Source organism: Anopheles ziemanni, chromosome 3 (assembly GCF_943734765.1).
Source record: "Anopheles ziemanni chromosome 3, idAnoZiCoDA_A2_x.2, whole genome shotgun sequence".
Taxonomy (NCBI): Eukaryota; Metazoa; Arthropoda; class Insecta; order Diptera; family Culicidae; genus Anopheles; species Anopheles ziemanni.
In genome coordinates this window covers 16,714,545-16,737,789 of record NC_080706.1, presented here as the reverse complement: position 1 = coordinate 16,737,789, position 23,245 = coordinate 16,714,545, and the positions used below count along the sequence as shown (strand labels likewise).

General features: G+C 45.4%; 4 protein-coding genes across 4 annotated transcripts; 2 read left to right on the top strand and 2 right to left on the bottom strand.

Annotated features, from left to right (window-relative positions):
- On the bottom strand, positions 1-1,683 carry LOC131284222 (apyrase-like). The gene has a single exon (XM_058313077.1). The coding sequence runs from the start codon at positions 1,681-1,683 to the stop codon at positions 1-3; it is 1,683 nt and encodes a 560-aa protein (XP_058169060.1).
- Positions 1,684-3,112: 1,429 nt separating this feature from the next.
- LOC131284221 (apyrase-like) lies at positions 3,113-4,832 on the top strand. Its single transcript, XM_058313076.1, has one exon. It carries the CDS (start codon positions 3,113-3,115, stop codon positions 4,820-4,822), a length of 1,710 nt encoding a protein of 569 aa, XP_058169059.1. The 3' UTR covers positions 4,823-4,832.
- Positions 4,833-11,532: 6,700 nt separating this feature from the next.
- LOC131284220 (pickpocket protein 28) lies at positions 11,533-14,122 on the top strand. Its single transcript, XM_058313075.1, has 7 exons — positions 11,533-11,590; positions 11,712-11,829; positions 12,142-12,451; positions 12,518-13,380; positions 13,448-13,539; positions 13,618-13,787; positions 13,853-14,122. The coding sequence occupies exons 1-7, from the start codon at positions 11,533-11,535 to the stop codon at positions 14,120-14,122; spliced, it is 1,881 nt and encodes a 626-aa protein (XP_058169058.1).
- A 76-nt stretch (positions 14,123-14,198) lies between these two features.
- On the bottom strand, positions 14,199-15,573 carry LOC131287785 (mitochondrial fission process protein 1). The gene is made up of 4 exons (XM_058316868.1): positions 15,282-15,573; positions 15,074-15,201; positions 14,893-15,002; positions 14,199-14,829 (listed from the first exon to the last, which is right to left on the bottom strand). Exons 1-4 carry the CDS (start codon positions 15,331-15,333, stop codon positions 14,661-14,663), a joined length of 459 nt encoding a protein of 152 aa, XP_058172851.1. The 5' UTR covers positions 15,334-15,573; the 3' UTR covers positions 14,199-14,660.
- Between the last annotated feature and the right edge of the window lie 7,672 nt (positions 15,574-23,245).

Below are 23,245 nucleotides of genomic sequence, written 5' to 3'. Positions count from 1 at the left end.
TCACTCGAGAACGGTGATGCGTCCCTCGATCCCGGCGATTACCGGAGTCATCTTCCGCACGTACCCCTCGAGGACGGCAATGTCCACCGGACCCACTTTGAGATTGGTGGCATGTTGGGGAATCATCGTGTATCCGCTTCCACCGTTCCTTATGTATGTTCCGGTGGCTACACGATAAACACGTGTCGGTTCCAGTGGTTCGTACTTTGGCGTCTTACACACAAGGCAGCGTAGTGCCACCGACACCACACGACTTCCTTCCGAACGTCGAAGGTCGTACACCACTCGCATACCGGACACCTGCATCATATCGGATGTTCCATACCGGGAGGCACTGTGCTCCAAGACTTCCAACAGATGGCGTCCTTCCAGATCGAAGCTATCAACTGTGTCCTCAAAAGGAACGGCTGTCGCAAGATCGTCGTACGTCAAATGACCATCACGCAACGAAGTCCTCATTCCACCGCCGGTGTTGAACGTAATGGCCACGTCCGTCCACTGATCCGGCTTCGGGGCCTTCTGGAACTCCGTGGCAAAGTAATCGATGTACCCGTCCGTGATGAAGTTCCCAAAGTTACACTCACCATGAGAACACTCCGCCTTGGACAAGGTTACGGCGGATGTCCCGACCGGTCGGTTTGCTTGAACATCGACCTGTTCCCGCCATGGTGCCAGCTCGTCTCGTACGACCGCATCAAGTGGAACCGACTCATCGAGGAACTCCGGATTGCCCTCCCAATCGCGGATGTTTCCTTCCCCATCAAAGTACAGAGTGATCCGACCGACATATTTAGCGTACGATGCTGCCTGCACGATGAGAGTGCGATGACCAGTGGGGTGTTCCACCACTACCGGATAGCTGTCCTCCGCTTGATCCGGGAACGTCTCGGTGGACCCATTGTATAGGAAGGTATGTGAATGACCACCGACCACGATATCCACCTCGGGCAGCTCGCGGGCGATTTTACGATCAATCTCTAGACCGCAGTGCGACAGAACGATAATGTGGGTAACTCCTGATTTCACCAAACTCTCGATCTCCGTCCGCAGATGCTCCACCTCGTCGAGGAACCGCAACTTCTCCGTCATTCCCATCGTATTTGTCAGATGATGGATGACTCCAACGATGCCGATCTTTCGTCCGCCGCGTTCCAAGACTATACTTTTCCGGTACTTCCCTTGCAGAGTAGGTTCCTCCGTATCGTCGATATTCGCCACCACCACCGGGCTCTCGATCACATCGAGAAAGGGCACTAGACCACCGATTCCATGCTCAAACTCGTGGTTCCCGAGGGTCATTACATCTGCCGGTAGCATGTTCAAGAAGTGCGCCGTTACGTTCCATCGGAGCAGCGAGTACCAGAGCGTACCCTGGAAGTTATCACCCGCGTTCAGATATATGGGGTTCCGGTCGGCGTACTCCTGCCGGAGAGATTTCACACGGGACACAACTCTGGCGTACCCTCCGATGCACCGTTCACCCTCGTCCGGTTTGCAGCGCGTCGAGTAGAAGTTTGTCTCCTCAAACCGGGCATGGAAATCGTTCAGGTGGATCAGTGTGAGCGGAAACAGATCGTTTTGTTTCGCAATCAGTACTCCCGAGTGGCCAATGGCAGATCTGACCGACGACGTGCACGCCAAAAGCAACACACAGACGTTCACCGAAAACCGCCATAGAGTCATCGTGCTAAGTGGATCCAAACAGTGTGACTGGCGAGCACGGTTCCCCTACTGCACCGCAATCAAGCTACGACCAAGTCGTGAGTTTCACCTTCACAACGACCACAGCAATATACTGTTACGTCACGAAAGGCGTTCTTGATAAGAAAATCTGCCGCGATCAGCACTGTCACGGATTACACCGAAGCGTGATGTCGACGTGAATCGTTTGTGGCGTCTTTGAAAGAGATGTAAAATGACGGTTCTCTGGGATGGCAGCAACACGCAGTCTCGAGGTACGATGTTCGGAATTCAACTGGCCGACGGTAGACCGGACTGATTCGCTTTTTAACCAACGACTGTCATCCTTCATTGGCCAGTTTATTATTCATCGTAAGATAAGCAAACCGACAAAAACACACTTACTGTCTGTTGACTTTGTCGTCGGATGGCGAAGAAGATGACGAATTGACACTAACCGAACCGAGATGGTTCTTTTGATAACGCTGTATTTTCAATCAAATGGTTTAATGAGCAACAACAATGATCGAACCAAAACGGTTCGTGTTTGAAAACTGTTGTAAAAGTTATTTTGGTCAGTTTATTACTTTTAATATGGGTCTAACACCTCAAGTTTGAAAAGGTACAGTTAGTGTGTTTATTTTTTCATGTATTCTTCATGAAGGCGTGGTCCCGAAAACATCATTCCTTTACTACCGCGTTCACACAAACCGAGGAATGCGTGTAAATCGATATGGATCGATTTTTGGACGGGTTTGATGTATCGAAAAATTACACATGATTTATGCAAATTGCAAATAAGACCCTCCCCGATCGAATTCCATGGAGAAGATAAAATTAACTAATGATTTCTTCGCACGTCATGGAGTTTTAGCAAATTGAAGGGAGTCAAATCCATTACGCTTATATATTATTCCCATCTTATCGGCACACATTAATCACATGCCGTTATCAGTACTGGCACAAACGATCGTTCTCAGATATGGAATTAATTTATTGTGATCACGCAGATATCACACACAGCTAACAGCACAGGTTAGATGATTGTCGGAATTACATTGAGAAGTTATTTTTACCTTTTCCAAATTATAGTCACATTGAACATTTTAATCCCCAAATACCATAAAATTTCATTTTACAATAACTAAAGAAAGAATTGTTGCTGATGAAAGAACCAAATACGCCAAAATAAAGCCTACTACGATGGCAAACAAACCATCACAGATCAGTAAGCCATTGCCAGCGTTGGTGATTGCCCGAAGCCAAAAGGATGCACAACACTGTTGCCCAATCTCCCCAATCGAAAAGAGAGAGGAGGAATCTAGGGCAAAACGGTTCCCTGATTATCGTAGCGTTGCGTCGTTATAACTCTTTCTTATCAACAACAACCGGTCTCGTGTGCCAGTGTTCGTCCACACTCGACCCGAACAAGATGTGGACCGAGTCGGCGCGTGTACTTTGTGGCGTTCTTTTGACGCTGTGTTTGACAGCTCCTCCCGGAACGGAGGCGGCCAGCATCGATCCGCAAGGTGTCGTCATCAGTAAACCTCAGAAGGAACAGAAAGACAACAATTCGCTCTACCCACTGACGGTGATTCATTTGAACGATCTGCACGCACGATATGAGGAGGTGAACACGGTTTCAACCCGGTGCAAACCGGATGAAGGTGACCGGTGCATCGGAGGGTACGCGAGGGTGGTGGCACGCGTTAGGGCCCTCCAGCAGGAGTACGCCGACCGGAACCCTATATATTTGAACGCGGGCGATAGCTTCCAGGGCACGATCTGGTACACACTGTTGCGATGGAACGTGACGGCGTACTTCTTGAACCTGCTACCAGCCGACGCAATGACCCTCGGGAACCACGAGTTTGACCATGGCGTCGAGGGTCTCGTCCCATTCCTCGAAGGGATTACGAGTCCTATGGTGGTGGCGAACATTGACGACGCGGAAGAACCAACGCTGCAGGGCAAGTTCCAGAAAAGTGTGATCCTAGAGCGAGGTGGAAGGAAGATCGGCATAGTGGGAGTGATACACCACGCCACGGATACACTCAGCATGACGGACCGGGTGCGATTTTTGGACGAAGTCGACGCCGTCAACCGGGAAGCAGCTGCCTTGAAGCAGTCCGGTGTGGATATCATCGTAGTCCTTTCGCACTGTGGCATCACGATCGATCGGAAGTTGGCCCGTGAATGTCCGGATGTGGATGTGGTGGTCGGTGGACACTCCCATACGCTTCTGCACGAAGGACCGGTCACCGATTGGCCGGATAGTCCGGAGGATAGCTATCCCGTGGTTGTGGAGCAGGTGTCTAGTGGCCGGAAGGTGTTGGTCGTGCAGGCCGGCTCGTTTAGCAAGTACGTTGGCCACCTGGTGATGTACTTTGACGACGCCGGGGAGATCGTTAGCTGGGAGGGAAACACCGAGTACCTAGACGAACCGTACCCCAAGGACGATGAAATCGAGCGGGAACTTGTGCCTTGGCGTGCGCAGGTAGATTACCTGGCCGTGCGCCCAGTTGGCGTTTCGTTGGTATTCCTCGCGAAGGAAGGATGCCGAACGGGAGAATGTAACTTTGGAAGTTTCGTTGCGGACGCCTTCGTGGACTACTATGTCGGCCGGGATGTGGCCGAATCGGAGTGGACGTACGCTGCAATCGGTATTACCAACGATGGAGGATTGCGGACGTCACTCAACGCCGGTACACTCACGTACGAGGACCTCGTCACGGCCATCCCTTACGAGAACACCGTCGACACGTTCGACCTGCGTGGCGAGCACCTTCTGGAGGCCCTTGAGTACAGCGCGAGTCGTTACGGAACCGCCGATGTGCTACAGTTCTCAGGCCTCCAAGTGGTGTTCAACCGGACGAAACCCGCCTTCCAGCGGGTTCAGAGTGTGCAAGTGCGCTGTCGAGTCTGCCGAGTGCCACGATACGAACCGCTGCAGCCAAGCGCCGTATACCGAATTGCGATTGCCGCCTGGATTGGCAGCGGTGGCAACGGGTACGAGATGTTCGGTCAGCACCGGTCAAACGTGCGCGTTGGACCGCTGGATATTGACGTGTTCGAGAGGTACGTGCAGAGGATGTCACCGATCATGCAAGGTACCGATGGGCGTATGAAGTTTGTCACGTGATTTCAAGCGCACTCGAGAATGGTTTTGTACGTCTTCATGACATTGAAAGACTCCTTCTTTAACAAAATAAATGTTTACTTCATGACAAACGAAAAAGTGTTTACAACCAAACAGCAATAGCATTTGATTGATATTTAAAATTATTAAGGATCGTTACAGGGACATTCCCGATGACATTTAATTTCACAACTCAAACTCTTTAAGAATATTTAGAGGATGTTGATCATTCTATAAAGTAAATCAGACAGGAGACAAGACAGGAGTAAAAACTAGTAAACTAGTTTCAGTTTACCCTTGGGAAACTTGGCCATTGAGAAATATTCGCTACTTTTTTGTTATTTCTGTTTTCATTACCACAAAACCAAGCTAAGCTGCCTTTTTTAATAAATTTATCACTGAACTGCTCATTTTTCATTCACTATAAAGAGCAATTTCATTATCTAAAGTGCATCCATTAACACAGAAAGTGGAAAAGTTCAACACGGACATTGCAGATGTAATGCAACGCCACTTTCCTGCGGCACTTTAGACGACATAAACGATAGTGAAAAACGTGATTCAAAACCAGGGAAAACATCAAGTCCCATTTTTCTGCACAGTGTATCTCCCCACACACACCCGGTAAAAACTGCAAGTGTCAACTAGCTGATGAGAGCGCGTTAATTTGCATCAATTTACACCGCGCTGTGCCCTTATAAGCAACCTATGTGGCAATGCTTTGCAAGCTCATTTTCATTGCGTAGCTTTTTTTTTAAAAAAAGGGACAATATTTAACAAAGAAGCAATGAAAAAGCATCCCTCGTTGAGGGAGCCCATGTTGAAAAGCACCTGCATCTCGTTGCATCGTCGTGGTTGACCTCAAAAAACCCGGCCGGCTACTCGGTGGCACTAATGACGAAGGCAAATAGCGATGTGCTATTTATGAAATCTAACTATCCCGAGGGAAAAGAATGGCGTTGGTTGCAAGGGCGCGAGCATCTGTTTCTATGGTTGCCGGGGGAAAGCTAGTTAAGCACGGGAGCTTAGCTTTGGAACCTGAGATCGTTGTTCAGGAAGCCGGTCTTTATCACTGTAAGCTTACCGACATGGACGCTCGTCCCAGAGGAAGGTCAAAGCAAAATGCAGAGTGTTGTACCCTGAACTCTAAGGAAAACTTAGTTTAAAACTTATCTCTGTTTAAACACTGAATCCTTTGTTCAAGCACGAATTAATTACTTAGGTTGCTTAATGATCCTTGTGTCTCAAATTAAATACCTTTCAGTTTAATTCGTTTAAAAAGGAGTAAACCAGTATGAACCCTTGCCATGGGCACATATCGAATAATTAAATTAAAAGACATTCCGCCAATTAAGAACCATCTTTCCCCAGAATCCGAAGAATCTTTTTTATTTTGTGCTCGAACACGAATAAAACCCATACCAACAAGATTGGAAAAGTTAGACCATTCCCAACCCCCTCCTTTTATGAGAATTTATCCCAAGTGCATTGGTGACATTAATTTCTACATTCATTTTTTACGAAACTCCACCCAACCCCGTCGTGATAAAATACGTGTTATATGCAGTAGCGACACGGGTGCGAGGAATTTACAGCAAAAGTTTACGAACATGTGCCCAGCATAAGTGGTAAAAAAGGGAACTAAAACAAACAGTCCGTAACGCCGGCTGCATCACTCCAACTGAACAAACATCGGAACCTTGTACTGAAAAATGTCCTTTCGCTTGTGTAAATGTCCCTCGTCGCCTGCTTCGCTATGGCGCTTCCTCATTTCCGACAATGAATGTTTGTGGATTTTACCCTGCGGTATGTTACATGCAGCGGAACCAGCTTGTTGTAAAGTCCAGAATTTAATTTCAGCTAACATTCAACCCACCTTGTGTCATACCTGACCCAGTTCGGTTCGGTCCAAATTAACAGAACCCAAGTGACCACAACCGGCTTTTCGGACAGCAGCAACTCCATGGAGTGGGTAACACACACACACACACACACACACACATCCTTCGTGACACTCGGTGCAATTCTGTGCCGTTTGCCATTCATATCGTTCCGTTCGAATCAGACCCATCAGGGCTTGATGAGGGGTGAAAGCGCATCAAGTCAAGTGTGTCCCGCGTCGACGAGTAATAGGTAAAAGTGGGATTAGAGGGAGGAGGGAGGACAATGTTTATGCAAACTCGACAAAGATAAACTTTATGTCACACCATCGGAACATCGTACCGTGGCATTGCGGCGTCGGTTGCAAATGCAATTCCGCGCACAGTGGGACATTAGTAGATGTTAGGTTGTCTAGGACACTCAAGTAGATTCAAAGTAGATGCTCTTAAGTAATTTTATAACCTTAGATCTGCTTTCCAAGAATTGTGTAAATTTGTCTACCAATTCCAAACAACTTTCTTGTTTAATTTTTTTTTCACCTATCTTCTTTGCTTTATAATAATGCAGCTTATAAACATCTTCCAAACCCAATAGTATTTAGTTTAGTAAAACTATTTGAAATGAAGCAATTACTACAAGTAATTAGAAATATATTCTGTCAAAATAAATAACTCATGCCCAACTGTGCGACCGTGCATGCAACCACCAGCAGTTTCCTTCCGAGCCACAATCATCCAAAGAACATTCGAGCACGATTGCCGATAGAAACAATGCATCGATCCAGGCATATTGTGCTCCAGTATCCTACCGAGAGTTTCCATTGCCGGATCGCATCCGTGGATGGAAATTTAAGAACCGTTTAACCAACCGGCAGTCATTTCGGCACATCGCGACACATACCTGCAATTCGCTTTGGTTTGTACAAAAATGTGACACCATTTCCGGAGAACAACGAAAAGAGATAGTAACCGAAATCGAACCGGAAAAAAACGATACCCCACCGAAAGTGGTTCACTTTCCAAAAATCGGATAAACTTCTCAAAATCGCTTTTAAATTTCGTTGCGAAAGTGAGAATATGCACTTCAAGCGAGGTGGTGAATATAAAAACAAAAGCTCCCCGATTAATTCGGAGCCAGGATTCGATCGCGTTCGAATTTCCGAACAATTTACGTGAATGGACCAAAAAAGCGGACAGTGACATTATTGATACAGTGGTGTTATCTTACCCTCAGGAACTCTATCGTGAAGAGATGGGCAAACAGGGAAAAACACATAAACCCGTTCTTATGATCTTTTAAGCAACTCAAACCGAAAGCGTACAACGATACTACGAAAAACAAAAATCAGTAAACACATTAATTCGCAATCCTGTTGGACCTTCGGATACGTTTAATTAAAAAAATCGACTTTGTTCAACGATCCGGATGCGATACGGATAATGTTTTCACCCTTCTTTTTTGACGGTAAACGGAATATTAAAAAAAAAAAAAATTGGGCGGATATAGGAAAAGGCCAGAACCCGGTACACTGATTGTGACGATGAAAACGGTGTTTGGGGTTTTTTAAAATGAGAATTCATAATTTTTCGATAACTGTTGAACGAAGTCACATTGGAAGGGAAGCCATTTGGAAGGATTAAATTCAATTTCATTCATTTCGCCCAAAATAATCTGTATCGTGATGTCTGTTGTGCAATTATTCGTCGAATATTCGCTTGGCTGCTGACTGTGTGTGTGTGTGTATGAATTTGCTAAAGTGCATTCCCAGCTTCCAACAATGCATCGAACGAAACAATCGCGGGAGAGAAAAACATTCAAAAGTGCATTTTAATCTCAGCGACGACCCTACGCAATCGGGTGTCATTTATGCTGCACTGCACGCATGTTGCCTTTGTACATTGCGTATGCCGTTGTTTTATCTGTTGATATGCACCACTTTTTAATTAACATCCAATGCCGCCGTCAACCTGGAAACGATACAAATTAACGCAATGCGCTACGTCCAAGGGGATTTAAAATTCAAATGGGGGAATAGCAGCGTACTTCCTAGAATTTTCGTGCAATTAAATTAACATCGTTTGGATTGATGAGGATCATACTTTTTTACCCACTGCACATTTAAATGGTTTTTCTCATACAGCTCAAGAAGGCTATTAATTAATTATATGGAAAGTTAAATTTAAAATTGGATCCATGCTGATGGGTTCGAGATTTATTTGGAACGTAATTTGAAACCGTTTTCCGCTGAAAAAAAAAGTTCGCCCCGTTCGTCGGAAAATCCAAACCATTAAAATTGAAACGAACCTTTAAGGGCAATGCCAACACACGGCTGAAAACATGAAAGCTTTGAATAAACATCAAACCGACCATCAGCCCATGCGAAGGCGGAGGCGGCGAATTTTATTCGATGCAAAATAAACAAATATCCTTCCATGTCCAACCCATTGGATAAAGCGCTGAACTGGAATTTAACTGTATCAAAACCTTTTTACTGGGAAGTTTTTGTTTTTGTGTTTTCTTTTTCCTGCTCATAAGCGGGTTATGAAGAGCCTTTAACATTTTCAACAGTGAATTTTGACCTTTACAAATGTTCTATCGACTGATACTTCCATACTTTTAGCTTAGGTTATGCTTTTTAGTTCATCATTGGGTGTTTGTTTCCACTCATATGGGATAGTTGTGTGGAACAAAAATTACGAAAAGAAAATCTGCTTTTATCAGCATGAAAACTCATACTCCAATTCCTCCGATAGAAATATCTACAGATCTAAACCCCGCTCAGATTCTGGCAATGCAACGATTATTGATCGAATGGGATAGAATTTCATGATGCTCCCATTTTCCTTTCTTTTTCCTCCCTAAGCCGCCATCAAAAATAAGCTATTACGGGTGCTTACAACCCAGGTTTTGGCTTCTATCCCGTTCCCCGCACAGCATATTTCCTTGCCTACCGCAAGGAAAATATGCTAACCGGAGCCGCAAGCAGATGGTACACAGGCGGCTACGGTCGGAATCCCGCCGGTCAAACCGCCGCAGGATTAAGCCGTTAGCCCGTTAGATTTCCATCCCCCGTCGCCCTCTCGTTAAACCCTTCTTGCCCTTGCACCACCTTGCAAGTCGCTTTTGGCCAACAACTCACGGCCCAAAGACCCGAACCCGAAGGTAACCGGGCGAAAAATTGGAAAGTGATGACTTTAAGGGCGGGTTGTGCCGGGTGACAAAATTGCAAATTAAACTTTAATGAAATTTCAATTTAGGACAATCGATTAGGCTCTGGACGGCGACCGGAGACGAGCCACGGCGAAGGATGAGGGTCAATCGAACGGGGCAAATAGTGGAATAAGAGACTTGGTGCTGGAAAAAGACTGGTAGAACGGAACGATTAAGATGACCACGCTAAGGCTTAGCCAACCGGTTAGAGGTTCGTTACCCCCTTCAAGGGTTATCTGTTTTTTAGACGATGTTCGGAGGAAGTTTTCAACCACAGTTCGACTAAAGTTCGTTTGTTTGGATCAAGTTTAAAAAGGTTAAAAACAGGGCTGGAATGAAACTCCACGTCTTATAACCCTCATAAGTGTATTCCAAACGAAAACATAACTGGATCAACAATAAGCAAACTTTGAAGAACACACAATTCAATACCTATCGAAAGGCGATTCCTCATAAAATCAGGGGTTTGTTTAATATATTTGTTAGTGTTAGCGGGATAAGAGAAACAAATAAAATCCCTCTAGCTTACCAACAGCTTGTTTGCGGTTTGGAACGTTTTCCTTCGTTTGTCTACCGGCGTCGGCTAACATAATGGGAAACCGGCAGGCTCCGGCATCCTAAAGCACACAGGATCGACTCCGTGCTTGTCTGCATTTTCCTCACTTGTCAGCCAACAAGTCACCTATCCTCGACTGCCGCTGCCTCGACTGGAAGGATTAATGTTACCTTCGTGACCAACCGATGGCGTTTGCTTTCTTTGTGCACGGGGGAGGTTGCTGTGATGTACGGGCGCCCCCCACGAAACACACAAACACACACCGTACACCAAGAAAGCTCGGGGAAATTATATCCTCCCGTATGTGTGAAGCACAGGATAACGGATCGTGTGAGCAAGAATGGTTGATTGATTGTCGATACATGCAAATAATTTCCTTCCGGCGGGCCGGAAACCCGGTGGCAAGTGGAAAGGCCGATGGAACAGCTAGGGCCTATGATTACGTGCCGATGATGATGCTGCTGTTTGCTTCCCAATCGTAGGGTTAGCAGGTAGGAAGCAGTTTCGGGTGATTTTGGGATACCGCAGCGAGTGGGTGGGTGGGTGGCTCACTGGGAAAATGTGTACGTACAAACTTCTTCTCCCACGTAGGGAAGGATGTGCCACGACGTTGGGCAAACAAAAGTGGGCTCGCAAAATTTCCACAAACAGGAATAAAAGACGCTATCGAACGAGAATGTTTTCCGATGGCCTTTTCCTCTTCGATTCGATTGGCCCACGATATTTCCCTACGTTTTACCGACCAATCGAATGGAACGAAAAACAAGGATCATTATTGAGCTTTCGATGGGCTTGGGCTTTTGGGTGGGATTACCACAAATTGCACCATTCGGTCGATGATATGGATGATCAAAAACGGGAAAATCGCACCCAGGTTGGATTATTGGATCACCGGTTCGAATATTTGCCAACCTTTGTTAATAAAGATGTTTGACAGAAATGGCTTAAGGCATTTTTCTTCAAGTTTTATGGTGTAAATAAAATTCTTAATTGATCAGGATCAATAGAAAATCGTTTAACATCAAAGTATACAAATTTCGAGTAACAGGTGCATTAATAAGTGAACATGGCACCGGTTTTTCCTGTTCATAAGCATCGGTTTCCCCTGGCGGGTTCCGAGAAGGGTGAGTATTTAAAAAAAAAAACGACCATCTTATTATGCTTTTCTAATTAGTCTATGATTTATAAAACCAACCAATCCAAAACTGAGCTTAACTAATCACCATTAATTAAAACTTTTCACAGAACCGCGGGACAAAGTGGTAAGAGTGTCGTTCTCGGAAAACCTTCGTGAATATTGCCTCAATACCACCATCCATGGGCTGAAGTACATTGGAACGGTTTCAATGACGGTATGGGAACGGTAAGATAAGCTCTTTATTAAACAAACCGATGGTTATCCTTTCATTCGAAGGAACAAAAAATATGTGTTTGCATGCAAACCAATGTTATCCATGGCTTCATAAGTTAAGACCCTTCATCGTCGACCACAAGCAGAAGCCACGATATCTGTTTGTTTCCACTTAATTAGCCCCGATAAGTGTACGATAGTTAGCATGGGATAACAAAACCCAAACTGATTTAATTAGAGCCGATTAGGAAGTCGGAATACGGAATGCTATGAACACCGCCGGAACACCTACAAACTAACCGGTGCTAATCGCTACGTTTCCAGGGCGTACTTCTTCCTCACCTTCCTCATCGTGACCGTCTGCTCCATCTACTTCATCTCGAACGTCTACATCAAGTGGCAATCGTCGCCCATTATCATCGGGCTCAATCCGATTGCGACGCACATCCGAAACATTCCCTTCCCCGCGGTTACCATCTGCAACATGAACCAGGTGCGACGGGAGGCGGCCGAGCGTATCGAGGCACACACGCTAGAACAGTCGGTCCTGCAGAGCATCTGCTCCATCGATGGAGACTTTAACGTCACTACGTACGAGGGCAAATGGTCCGTGGTGAAGAAGCTTCTGTTGAGTGTAAGTTCCGAGCGATGAAGCGGAGGGCTTGTTGGAGTATTATTAACTCGCACCCTACCTTTTTAGGCGACACAACCATGCTCCGGACTGCTGAAAGCATGCCGCTTCGCTAAGCATCCGGAAAAGTGTACCGAAATTTTCCAATCCGTCTTCACCGACGAAGGACTGTGCTGTACGTTTAATACGCTCGATTCGGAATACATGTTTCAGAAAGAAAATGCGCTCAACATTTTCCCGAAGGAAACGAGCGATGCCGTGGGACGTTTCCGACCCATTCTCTGGACGCCCGAGACCGGTTTCGTAAGCCATCCGACGAACAACAGCTTCCCGCGGGTCATTGCTGGAACGGGAGTTACGATGGGGCTCGCCATCGTGCTCGACGCGAATGTGAGCGACTATTACTGCTCGTCAACGTCCTCGACCGGGTTTAAGATCATTTTTCACAGCCCAACCGAGTCGCCGAAAATCACCGACTTTGCGCAGTACATTCCGGTGGGCTCGGAGAACCGCATTATCATCACGCCGAAAATCAACGACGCGGCGGAAACGATTCGTAAGGTGGCCCAATCGCAACGGCAATGTGTGTTCGCCAACGAGGCCAACCTGTCCTACTACAGTGTGTACTCGCGCAACAACTGCGAGTTGGAGTGTGAAGCGAAGCTGATCCTGGAAAACTGTGGCTGTGTCCTGTACTACCTGCCGAAACTGTACGAGGACACGAAGATCTGCAGCCGGGCGAATGCCCGCTGTTACGAGCAGATACGCAGCTCGATCGCATTTACGGCGAATACGAGTTTGTCGTGCACCTGTTTGCCCGGATGTTTTGAGGTGAGCTACGTGCCGGACGTGACAACGGCGGAATTGCAAGTCGGACAGTTTGAAATTCGTGAACCGATGCTGAGCGATGTGAAGGATGAGCAATACGCCAAGTAAGTGGGACAATTTGGAGCAAATCGATGGGAAGTTAAACTGACCGTTGGCTTTTTTCAATCGAAGGAAAAATCTTGCACTGGTATACATCTACGTTAAGGATACCTATTACCGTAGCTTTACCAAGGGAGAGCTCGTTGGATTTACAGATTTTCTATGTAAGGCCGCCCTATGCATTACATTATAAAAAAGCGCTGCTTGGTAATTTGGTTGTTTTTTTCAAATACTCACCGCAGCTAATGTTGGTGGACTTCTGGGACTGTTTCTGGGATTTTCCATCATCTCGCTGGTGGAGGTTATATACTTCCTAACGCTCCGGCCATACTGTACCCGAAAACGGCATCAGGCTAAACTGCAAGAACCCGGCAACGGCCTCAGACAAGATCCTCGGCGTGATTTGCTTTGGGTAGAACGAATCTGAATTTGTGCAAATCCTTCCCTGCTGATGGCCACACTTTGCCTTCTTTTCAGTTCGGTTCGAAACCTCATGGAACGACGGCGGTACAGTTCATTGGACGTTCGTTCGGGCAAGAGTACCAGGACCGGCTCCATCACCACCAATACCAGGCTGACGGACGCAGCGTAATGGTAACTGAGATTGCTGCCAAAATCAAACAAATTGTTCACTCTCGACTGCAACAGGCCGGTGGATGGTTGCGGAATACATTTCGGTCCAGGAGGAACCAGCTTGGCCGTGCCTTCGGTGCCCCCGGAGTACCAACGTATCCTTTCTACGAATGAATCTTTGCAACCGCTCATAGCTTAACGGAGAGGAGACTAGCGTACGTTGATTGTTGGTTGGTGGCAAGCTTTTGTGGTAGCAAGTTTTATTGTATTTGGCTTGTAAAGGCATCCCTTCAGCACCAGTTTTGAGCACGTTTTTCGTACCACTGTTCTAGTTGTTCCTTTCACCCTAACAATAGCAAGTCAGTTAACGATGAGAACTGTCCTATCACAGTAAAGTGTATGAATGTAGTAGAACGTTTGCACGTAAAGTGTCCTTGCAGTCGTTATAGACAATATAATATAACCAGTAAATTTAACATCCTTTTTTCAATTCGTATAGCCTCAAAGTTCATAGTGACAAAAATAGGACTCTGTCGCGACCTAAAGCTACCATTATTGACCGAACTGTCTATCTGTCGAGTGTTTGTTGTTTCCGTGTGCGTTTGTGTTTCCACATTTAACTAACTAACATACTGCTGTTTGCGCTAATATCGATTCGTGTTCGAGCACCGTAGGGAAAACGAACGAAACATCGTCATCACCAGAAGCACTATTATTTGACATACTTCCGATAGGTGTTATCCATCGCATAGTCAACCGCACGGTCGATCGGATGGATAATGAACGGAATTGCGAGTAGCCCGAGCATCGTTGGTCCCCACTTCGCAACAGGACCTTTAACTTTGTTCGCTTTCAAGGCGACCTTGGACAACCAGCAGATACTAAAACGGAAGAAAGGATTGTTTGAAAACTGATGTGCTTTAGATGTTTGAAAATATACTTACCGGTTGATGGTGAATCCAGGAATAATAACGGATGCAAACATTTGCCACAAAAGTGTGTCACCGGATGCAACGGCAGCTCCCCGTAGTCCACCTCCAAGGATTTCTGGTTTCTAGTAAGACGAGAAACGAAAGAGCTATAATAATTCAATAAAGCTTGACTGAAAGAAATATTCACACTTACGTCATATTGCTTCTTCGACTTATCAGCCGTATCCGCGAGAACGTACGTTATCGCAACAGCGTAGCTGGCGTGTACGAAAACCTTCTTGATCACGGGACGGAAGGCTTCACCGATCTCGTTCGTATATCCTGTATTCCCAGTTCCCCCGAATAGTGATGTAATCCAATCGATTCTTGCAAACAAAGTCCGTCGATCGAAAAATACCTACCTAGGTAGCGCACCGGAGTGTCCCGGTAGAGGTCCTTTTCGGTAATTGACATCGTATTGGCACACCGTATTGTCACCGTTCGCTAGGGGCACAGGAAAAACAAAACACCAGCAAGATTGCCACTCGATTCCTCTTATCACCTAGGCGATAATCAATGCACTCCTCACTTGACTTGTTACGCTTCCGATGGGATGCGATAGTGAAGTGTTTTGTTTACATAACATTGAATTCGCTTCGCACGTGATAGAAATGCCGCTAGATTCTTTTTAGCAAGGAAAATCTCAGCTGGCGCATGCATGCTGCATGACGTGCTATCCGTCAAGAAGATATCAGCACAGTTTGTGCAGGGTTGTATCAATTCAATTTTCAAAACAATCGTTCAAAGTTTTCGCGGAAACCTGAGCGCAGAACATTTGTCATTGATTGTATTTCTTAAATAAATCATAGAAACATTTCAGAAGAATATGTACCTTTGTGTAGCTGTTTTTAAAATGCATTTTGTATCGAAATACATCGGAATCTTTTGAAGTCTTGCTGGCAACCCTGTTCACTGTTTATTTTACGTTTGTTTTCAGCATGCAGTACACGTATGTCTATGCCTAGACAATATCTACCGACGCTAATCCTACGTCAGCTACATTGTCTCACAACAGACAAACTGACAGCAGCTCTCCTCAACAAGGGACCCTTCGATCCGATCGTTTCGATCCAATCATCAGCGAATGTGTTCGTGAACGGGCAATGTTTTGCACAGGCGCCTACACCTCTACCAACGCGACCACTTGTGCCAGCTAAAACTACTTCTGTTCGCTCTTGTTGGTGCGTTGAATGATGGAAATGACGCGTTTGTTCACTGTCTGCTTTTAGTTCACAACCGAACCGAAGTGATCTGGCCGTTTTTCGTACACCGTGGTGCGTGTCGCGAGACAAAACGACGTGAAAATTCGTCGAAACTGCATCGAAGTGCATCGGTTCCGTGCGTGAAAAGCGAGCTCGTTTGCTTCGTGTGGGCGTCCGTGGTGTGTTTTTCTCATCGACGACCATCGACCGTCGCCATCGTCGCCGTCGTCGTCGTGATTGATTGCGTAAAGCACCCCACAGTGTGTAAGCGAGTTTCTCCCGTCTTTTCCGTGCAGTTTTCAGGCGAAGAATCTCCAAGGAAGGCCATCCGTCGATTTCTTTTCACCGTCGCACACACGCCCTGATCGTGCCGTCTCACTCATAAGCTGTGATGGTGCAAAGTCAAAAGTTCGATGCAATGCCTTGCGTGTTTTTTCCTACCGCGTCATTAATCTCCCCGCGAGCAGCTGTGTTGTGGAAAAACTTGTGGCTGTGTCGGAGAAAGAACGAACAGCACTTTTCCTTTGTCGCGTAATCGTAATTCACGGGAACTGGATGCATCTTTTGGTTCGAATTTGAAATTAGTCTTATGCAAATGCAGCAACGAATTGAACCTGGTCTTGTGCGTGTGTGTGGGTTAACGAACTACGTTCCGTGAATGTGATCCGTTTCGGTACAAAGAGGTGGACCACAGTAGGCGCAGGGGCGGTGCAGTGGGACGCTCTAGTGTTTCAGTGCGTGCAGTGACTGGATCGTTTTTCGTGTTATTTTGTTTTGTTTTCTTCTTACCTTCTTTGTGCCACGTACAATGGAACGGGAAAAGCGCAAAACAAAAACGATTAATATTTGAATCGATTTTTCCTACCACATTGTTTGGTGGTTTTTATGGAGACAGTTTTCTCTGTTTTTCCTTTCATGTTTTACTACCGGTCGTTGCTTTTTTGTGGCACGGGGTATGTCGTGAAGTGATTCATGTTCATTCTTCAATTTTCCAAAGGACACACCAAGGTGGTGCAGGTTGCTAGTGGTTCCATTCAAGCCCAACAGCCAACTTTGTTGATTGTGAACGGTAGTTGGCGTGAGTTCAGTGCTTTTTGCGGGTTCAGTGGAAAATATGGGCCCTTGTTTATGTTATGTTGTTTTGTTTTGTATTTTGTAATGTCGGCAAAAGCGAACGGATCCTTTGTTTTCGATTTCGATTGGTCACCATCGTCGTCAGAAGACGGCCACCACTACCACCACGAACGCCCAAGTGTAGGGTGGTGTGGTGCAGCGAAACGCAGCAGGCCGTTAACTTTTCTTGCGATTCCCTTGAGATTCTCCCACATATCACATGTGGGGTGGGGTATGGGAGGGTGGTTGCTACCAACACAGCGGATGGGAAAATTTAATTCGCAGTTCTTTTGTTTCTTTTTTAGGGTGCATTTTCTTAAAGAAAAACAACGGTCGAAACAAAGAAGGAAAACTGGTTGAAGCTAAGCGCATGGCAGCTTTGTTTATTCTTTTTGCAACCCACGGCTGACGTCTGTCGATGCGATGAGGTTTTACAGGACACGTCGGATGCACTTTACAGCTGCAGCGGTGTGCGTTTCGTCCGAAAATTATCATCTGTTTCGACCCAAGAGGACAACTTGCATGCTCCCCAAAACTACATTCGACCCACCATAGGGCAGGTGGTGGAGAGGGACATTGCAACTTAAAACGAACACATTCTCGAACCAAACAGTCGATTAAGAAGATGGAGGAAAAAAGGGGGAAAGGTCGCAGTGGCGTTTATTCGCGATCATTCGCAGCGCCATCCATTCGGTGTGTTTGTGCGCGGGTCGTTGGTGACCGCGGGAACCGTCGACTGTTTATTTTCTTCAATCCCCCCACCCCCATCCCACATATTCGACATTGGCGTTGTGTTTGTGGAAGATTGTTGTGTGTTTGAACTGCGATTGCTGGCACTTTTGAAAAAGGTGAAAAAGCACGGCAACCCCATCGGGCTGTAGTTTCGGTAGATGGTTCAAGATGGCTGAAGGAAAACAATTTTTTAATTGTTTTTCGAAGAAACATTTCGCCCTCACAAAGAAACCCGCTGTTGTAGATTGATTTATTGCCCTTGAGGGTCGTTAGAGATCATAATGTTTACATGATTTCCCAGTTATCTGCCTTTCATCGTCAACGATATTGGTTCCGTTTATCTGTTGATTTTTTGCTTTTCTTCTATTCATTTTTGTCTGTCGTCGTGGGTTGGATGCGCACACAAACGTTATCACTAGCACACGCAGCCCGTCGCGTACTAGCAACGACCTTCGTTTGCCACAAAAACAAAACATACAACGCGAACGTTGTGGCGGATCGCTGTAAGTCCCGTGTAGTGGTGGAGCACCTTAAACCACCCCACGGATCACCCTACCCCACATTTTAAAGCGCAACCTTCGCCTCCTTTTTAACATCCTACTACGGTATGATAGCTCACAACAACTGGATATATGAACGCGCTTCAACATTCAGTAGTCGATACTACGACCGCTGTCGAAGTAGTGCTACAACAACACAACTCGGCCGATAGTAGAAAAAGCAAAGAAAACAACTTCACGGTCATTTGCTCTTACTTGGAATACCCCGCGACCGCTGGCTTGCATTTGTTTTTTACGTTATCTATGTATATTATGTACTATCTTTGGTTTTTGTTTGATTTTTCTGTTTTTTTCGTTTCATTTTAGAGAAGAAAACAAAAACAAAACAAACACCCCGAAAAAATAAAACACTCTACGGGGAAGATAATAAGCATACGAGTATCATATCAGGAAGAAAAAACCATCTTCACCACCTCAATGTGGAGCATAATTGGCATCTGGCAGACGTAGAAAACAGAATAAGAAACCACAAAATCATATCCACGCGGGGAAGAGAAAAAATCCAAAAGGCCTATATTTTACGAGCGAAAATGATGGAACAATTACTATCGGTGCATGAAGCATGATGATGAATAAGCTTTGCACAAGGAAACAGAAAATTGAAGAAGAAAGCGACACAAGAGAGCCGCAGTCGGCTCAAAATGATCAATTTTTGCTCGATATGCCATACAAGAATGGGATTTTTGTGCCACTTCTGGAGAACAATAATCTTTTTAAACTAACGAAAACGGTGTAAAGTTTTAAAAATAATATTTTAATTCATTTCACGGACGACAGTCATGTACAAGACGTGTTTACTCAATGGGCTCATCAGTTACGTTCCATTCTACCAGACTAAATAATTTCGCAACGGTTGCCTTCAAGCACTCAAGCCCGTTGGCCAATGTTTTATTCTAATTAACAATTCTGCACAGTTGGCAACGTTGAAAGCCATACAATCATATTCGGAACGTAATCGGTGGGTTGTGGGGTAAGAGACGCTGTAAATCGTCGCGGTTTGCGGTTTACGATTAAATTGAAACTGCTTCACGCATTTTGCTTGGTGTGCTTCCTTGCTTCATGGAAGGGTTTTTTACTGCTTGTTTGTTTTAATATTCTTCATTTTTCAAGTCCGTCCAAAGTTCGGCTGGGAGACGTACTGAAGAATGTATGGCGACTTTTTAAAAAGCACACTTAAATTTACGAACGTATGCCGTGGCCTAATATATACGGCAAAATGGACCGGGGCAATAGAAGGCCATTGAATATCTCAGATAAGAACGTTATGTAACCTACGGTCTGGAAAAACGACTGGCTTATTGCGTTGGGCAGCTTGGAGCGCTCGAAGTTTAGTTCTATTTTACTTTTTCTTGCGGACACGTGCTTTCAGGTGAGAAATCACATTTAAGGACACAAACCCGTCACGACTTAGACTTGCTGCTGTGTCACGATTCTGGCAGGGTCGCCGGTACATGTCGCGAATTTGAAGTGTGTACATGTCGTTCAGTTAGCTCAGTGTCTACTGCTGGAAAACAGTATCTTTAGAGGGTTCAGTAAATAAACAGTATCTTGTGAAAACAATCCTTAACGAAACATGCTCAATCGAGAATAATCAGTTAAACATTATTTTAGAAAAATAATCAAGACAAAGTCTAACCGAATAAGGAAATGTCTTTGTACGGCCAATAAGAAGAGGTTTGCTTTGTGTAGATGCGTGACAATGACCGTTTTTTCAATCTATTCCTCTTGTTTCACTGTGCGTTGAATGTCTATTTTTTAGTTATTTTCCATGCACCCAGTTTTCTCGCAAACGGTTTGTCATGGTGTGTGAGTAATGAGCGAGTTTTCCATGCCATTTACAAACAAGCGAACAAACACTCATGTTCACGTTTATGCTGTCCATGTGACGTCCAGCTGATGAATGAGTTTTTACGTTGCTATTACCTTCCGCCTGATGTAGTTGAAACTTTTGTGACACGTCTGGAAAAGCTTCCTGCTTGTAGCGCATAAGCCCCCGCTGTTGTGTACCATGTGGATTTGACTATCGATTAATTACGTCACAGAACAAATCATAGCAACCCGATGGATGCAGCATCACGTTTAGAATAAAAATAGCCGTGAAACATAACATTTTTCGTTGTTTTAAAAAGTTATTTACTCAATTTTTATAAAATGAAAGAGGCTTACCGTCGCCACAAGGGAAAACAGAATTTCATCCCACTGTATTCCCCAAGTGTGTGTTACCGACCTGCTGTCAAAATTCCAGCAAGCGGGTAGGCAAACGTCAAACCCTGTTGGAAAAGCTTTTCCGAGTACACACACACACTCACACATATCACCCCGTCCACGAAACGGCGCGTGTCTGTCAAACAGCATCATCTGGTGGAAACTCCTTTTCCTCGCCGTATTTTCTTGAGACGTTCATCACCACCGCAGACACCAAGACCATTACTTGGTTTCCTTTCGGGGGGGTTCCCGTGTCGGACGGCAGGCCAACAGCAAACTCTCTGTTTGTGCAGCTCGTGGCGTGGAAGTGGTGCTCGCCGTTCGGTTCAGTGCAGTTACGTGGCTCGTGTGCTAGGACATCATGAATTCGCGGTGCGAAACATTCGTTCCGTAAATGAAAGTGTAAAGTTTAGTGACGCTCGGTGTCGTCAGCCTTATTATAATTTTTCCTTTGCTCCTATGCGTCACCTTCAGGTTTGAAGTTGCGAGTGAAATTTGTGCCCCTGTTTCATGTAATATGTGAGTGTTTCGTGTTGTGTGAAAAGTGTCAAGTTGTCGTTGCTTCGCTGTTCGGAAACCCGCAGCAAACGAAGAGTAAATCGGTGAAAGAAACTACCAGCTAGAAGGAAAAACCTGTGCCGTCCCAGTGGTGTGTTTCCAGGTGGTGTTGAAAGCACGCTGTCCTATATAAAATAGACAGAAACAGTGCCCAGCAAAAGTGTCGCGAGCTCACCGTGAAGAAAATCCTCTCACTTGAAGGTGAAGAAGAGGCGTCCTTCACGACCTACTACGGCGGCAGCATCCTTCGCAAAGATGGTACTCTGGTTGGTGTCCGGATAATAGTGGAAGTAGCCACCACCACCACCATCACTATCAAATTGGGTTGTCTGGTTCGTCCTCGGTCTCGGCAGTTCGCAAGAAGATCCTTCTGCTCCTTGGTACAAGCAAAAGTAGCCACGTGAGGGGAGTGCACGGGAGGCGAGGGGTGGTGGCAGGCATGCCAAGAAATGCTTAAAGGATTATCGAGGTCAATCTGTTGTTGCCGTAACACGCTGAAAGTTTGTCGCAGAAAAAGCATTAACTACCATTGACAAAGGTAAGTAAATGGTTCTACAATTAATTAAATGGGGATTTAAAGTTGATTAGTTTTTTAAAAGTTCTACAAAGTTCCGATAGACTTATAGATTTTTAAGTAGGGCAAATTGAGTAAAGTCGTCTAGTAGAGTGTTGTTGTCATATTGAGTAATTTTATGCAATTTTCTATTTGACAGATACAACCTTGAATGATACTTTCCTAAATTTTAATCTAACCTTACGTGGCCCCCTTCTGATCTGGACATCATTTATAATTAGGCAGCACTGAACAATAATTTCCGCATCCGGCATCGCCGATTTGCTACCCCTCCCTTCCCGATCTGATGAAAATCGCATCAAAAACGAATTGCGACCAATTAATCCCGCGCTCTATCGCGTCCAGCCTTGAATGTTTTAGTCAAAAACCAATTATCTAACGAGAGGTATACAAGGAAAAGTAGAAAACATTAGGCCGAGTGTTGGGGGTCGATTTTTCATTACTACCTTCATTTTCACATCGGCCCGACGGCAAACCATTTTAGAACTAGATCCGTCCGGAATCGCTCCGTTCCTTAATGCGCTCTAACTTTGGCTTTGGTCGTGCCAAATTGATGAAGTTCCGGGACGGTGAGTTTTCCTGAACTCCGACGGCCAAATGGCCGACCGAAACAGAAAACAATGATTTTTTTTTATCTTTGGTTTTTGCAATCATCAACGGAAAAGGGTGGTAGTTGGTGGTGGTTCGCAAAAAGCAATCAAGATCAGCGACACGCGATTTCGCAACGGCCGGGTTTTTTTTTCGTTCATACCTATTTGCTCTTCTGTAAAAAGGCTTCACAGAAACAGTTCAATCGTACTCGCCAGATGCAATCGTTTCGTTGACGAACTGGACTTGATAGGGATTGCCTCTGATCGATTAACAAGATGGATGTTTTCCTTCGACTATTAGGGTTTCTATGAACCCTTCAAAAGTATCTATTAATTAGGTATTTTACTTTTATTTTACTCTAGTATTATTGAAAGAACTTATTGTTCCATTTATCAATGTAACACGTCAGTTTTAGTAGTTCTTCTTTCACACTCCATAAATTAGCCTTTGATAGAGTTGGGGTGTGTTTCTCTATAATATGATACTTTCGTGGGAAAACTGGATCATTACCTTCGCGCGTCGCCTTGCAACACCCATTGGCGCTGTGTAATTAAGCCGTATCTAACTTCTATTTGCTATCGATTGCCCGATCAGACGGCGCCTCCTCATCTCCCACCCTCCTCCGCAAAACCATGGCCCATCCTCTCCTCAATTGCGTTGATTGATGGACGGTTCCAGTGCTCGTCGTTGTATCGCAATGGCAACCGATACCAAAACCGACTGCTGCAAGCCTGTCCCCACGGGCCACAAGGCCCGCACGTCTAGACGTGCTCGACAAGCATCGCCACGTA

Bases quoted from the DNA above. Each gene is read 5' to 3' on its own strand.
- LOC131284221 (XM_058313076.1), top strand. From the start codon at position 3,113: ATGTGGACCGAGTCGGCGCGTGTACTTTGTGGCGTTCTTTTGACGCTG.
- LOC131287785 (XM_058316868.1), bottom strand. From the start codon at position 15,333: ATGTCAATTACCGAAAAGGACCTCTACCGGGACACTCCGGTGCGCTAC. The intron at 15,202-15,281 runs GTAGGTATTTTT...CTGGGAATACAG, and splicing joins CACTCCGGTGCGCTACCTAG to GATATACGAACGAGATCGGT. The intron at 14,830-14,892 runs GTAAGTATATTT...CTTCCGTTTTAG, and splicing joins CCTGGATTCACCATCAACCG to TATCTGCTGGTTGTCCAAGG.
- LOC131284222 (XM_058313077.1), bottom strand. From the start codon at position 1,683: ATGACTCTATGGCGGTTTTCGGTGAACGTCTGTGTGTTGCTTTTGGCG.
- LOC131284220 (XM_058313075.1), top strand. From the start codon at position 11,533: ATGGCACCGGTTTTTCCTGTTCATAAGCATCGGTTTCCCCTGGCGGGT. The intron at 11,591-11,711 runs GTGAGTATTTAA...AACTTTTCACAG, and splicing joins CCTGGCGGGTTCCGAGAAGG to AACCGCGGGACAAAGTGGTA. The intron at 13,788-13,852 runs GTAGAACGAATC...CCTTCTTTTCAG, and splicing joins CTCGGCGTGATTTGCTTTGG to TTCGGTTCGAAACCTCATGG.